Raw genomic sequence first — 2,077 nt, forward strand, 5'->3', positions numbered from 1 at the left:
GGCCCCCTGTAGCTCTTTTTTAATATCTGGCACTGACTGAGTAATGAACTTATTTGTAAGAGTAATTTGTCCCTCTATTGAATTAGCATCTTAGGAAGTATGTCTTACCATGCCTCTATTAAAGATTCTAAGAAATCAAAATTGTGTTAATCTTTCTCCTGGTAAATAGCTAAAATTTAAAATAACTAGAAGTTGGGGCTGGGGAGATAGCTCAGTAGGACAAGTGCTTACCTGGCAAGTACAAGAGCCTGAGTTCAATCCCCAGTTCTGAAAAAAAAAAAAAAAATTAATGAATGAATACAAAAAATAGCTAGAGGTCTTGGTTTTAGTTCTTTTTAGACCTTCAAGAATACACACTTTAGGGGCTGGAGAGATGGCTCAGTGGTCTAAAGTACCTACTTGGAACAAGCTTGGCAAAGCACAGGGACCAGATGAACATTCACAAGTCTAAAATGTACTGATCGGGGTCATCTAAGGCACACGAACTATGGAAGTTCCAAATTATCTTTTTCTTTGAAGGGTACTGTCCTTGAGGAGCTTGCACAAAGCCAGCCGAGGATGGGTGTGGCCCTGGACTACAGTTGGTCTAGAATCCCTGCCCTCTAGACTAGAAAAGCAAGTAGGGGAACCTTACTTTCAGTAATGCTGGGCGAGGCTGAACTGCCTGGTTCTCCTGTCGCTCATATCTACATTTCAAAACTTAAATAACAAACTTTTTTCCCCTTTTCATTATATAAGTTAACCCACTTACTATAGGCTAGGGGTGCATGGTAAGAGCGTCTGCTGGTCTTTCAATTCCTTCCGTCTTCTGATGGCTGACTTACTGGGACGGCAGAGGCCGTGTTGCAGGTCCAGGCGCCACCAGCCGCGGCCTTGGCGCAGGAGCCACAGGGCCAGAGCCCCACGGCGCGCCTCTTTCTCCTGCTCTTGCCACAGAAGGAGCAGCTGCACTTGGCGCGCTGGCTGATTTCAATCTTCTTCACCATTTTCCGGAGGGAGGCACCACAGCGAGTCCCGTACTTACCGACAGTGCCGACCTTCTCGGTGCGAGTGGCCATGTCGATGCGTCCCGGCGTGACTCGTCTGCGTTCTCTCCTCAGCTCATGCCCCTCCCGTCTGCTGGTGCGTGTCCCCTCGGGGAAGCTCCATCTCCGTTTCCCGTGCGTCGTTTATTGTGCTCTTGATCTGTGTTTCGGGTTCCTCATATCGGAGAAGCCTCGCTGCGCATAAGCCCATGAGTCTGACTGATGTCACGCAGAACGTCATGGTCTTGAGGCGCCCCCATTTTCCCACAAATGGCTTGGATTTCACCTTGTTCACAGAAGCACAGCAGTATTCCATAGTATGAATACCATGTTTTCTCTCCTAGTGTATTTGTTGATGGACCTGCAGGCTGCTGAGCCCCAGACTCCTCCTGTGTCCTCCTGATGTGGGCTGGGGCCGGGTCCCTCAGGACAATGACAGGGTGCAGTTTCCAGTTGGTGCACCTTGCCTGGCGTGCCCTCCCTGTGCCCACAGGTCCAGAGGCCAGGTACAATCACAGCAGGTACAGCGCAGCGCAGCTGCAGGTCCTGGCCCCAGCGTCCTGAGCAATCCCTGCCCAGAGCTGTCTGTCCAGGAGAGGGCAGGAGCCTGGCGGTCCGGCGGGTGAGAAGGGGGGCCTGCGGGCCACCTAGGGGCCCAGCCCGGCGAGTCCCGTGAATGGCAGGGCCAGGCTGTGGCCCTCGTCAAGTGACCGGTGTCCCCAAGGATGGGACCATAGTGTCCGTCCTAGATGTTTGGCGTGGGGCTCAGAGGGGAGCAGCCTTCCCGGGCACCAGTCCTCAACAGACCGAGCCCTGCGCTGCTGCTTGCCTGTAATCCTGGCTTTCTGGAGGCCGAGGCAAGGGGGCCTGGGGGAGCTGGGCTTGTGCAGTTAGGCCCGACTCAAAGTTAGGGCTTAGCAGGGCAGGGACGGGGTGCTGTGAAGGACTGGGCTCCCCTCTCTCTCCCCACCCCCGCCTCTTCGGCTCCTCTGCTTTGCTCTGTCTCTGTCTCTGTGTGTCTCTGTCTCTTTATCTTTCTCTCTGAGCTCCTA

The 2,077-nt window shown here is 53.3% G+C and overlaps 1 protein-coding gene across 1 annotated transcript in view; it reads right to left on the reverse strand.

The window, feature by feature from the left end:
- Positions 1-1,058, reverse strand: part of LOC111814619 (zinc finger protein 264-like) — a 27,934-nt gene extending 26,876 nt beyond the window's left edge. Inside the window, exon 1 of the mRNA XM_023708497.1 lies at positions 825-1,058. Coding sequence (XP_023564265.1) covers positions 825-1,058 — 234 coding nt within the window. The remainder of the gene's footprint in view (positions 1-824) is intronic.
- Positions 1,059-2,077: the final 1,019 nt, after the last annotated feature.

Source organism: Octodon degus, unplaced genomic scaffold (assembly GCF_000260255.1).
Source record: "Octodon degus isolate 3935 unplaced genomic scaffold, OctDeg1.0 scaffold00379, whole genome shotgun sequence".
NCBI classification, from domain to species: domain Eukaryota; kingdom Metazoa; phylum Chordata; class Mammalia; order Rodentia; family Octodontidae; genus Octodon; species Octodon degus.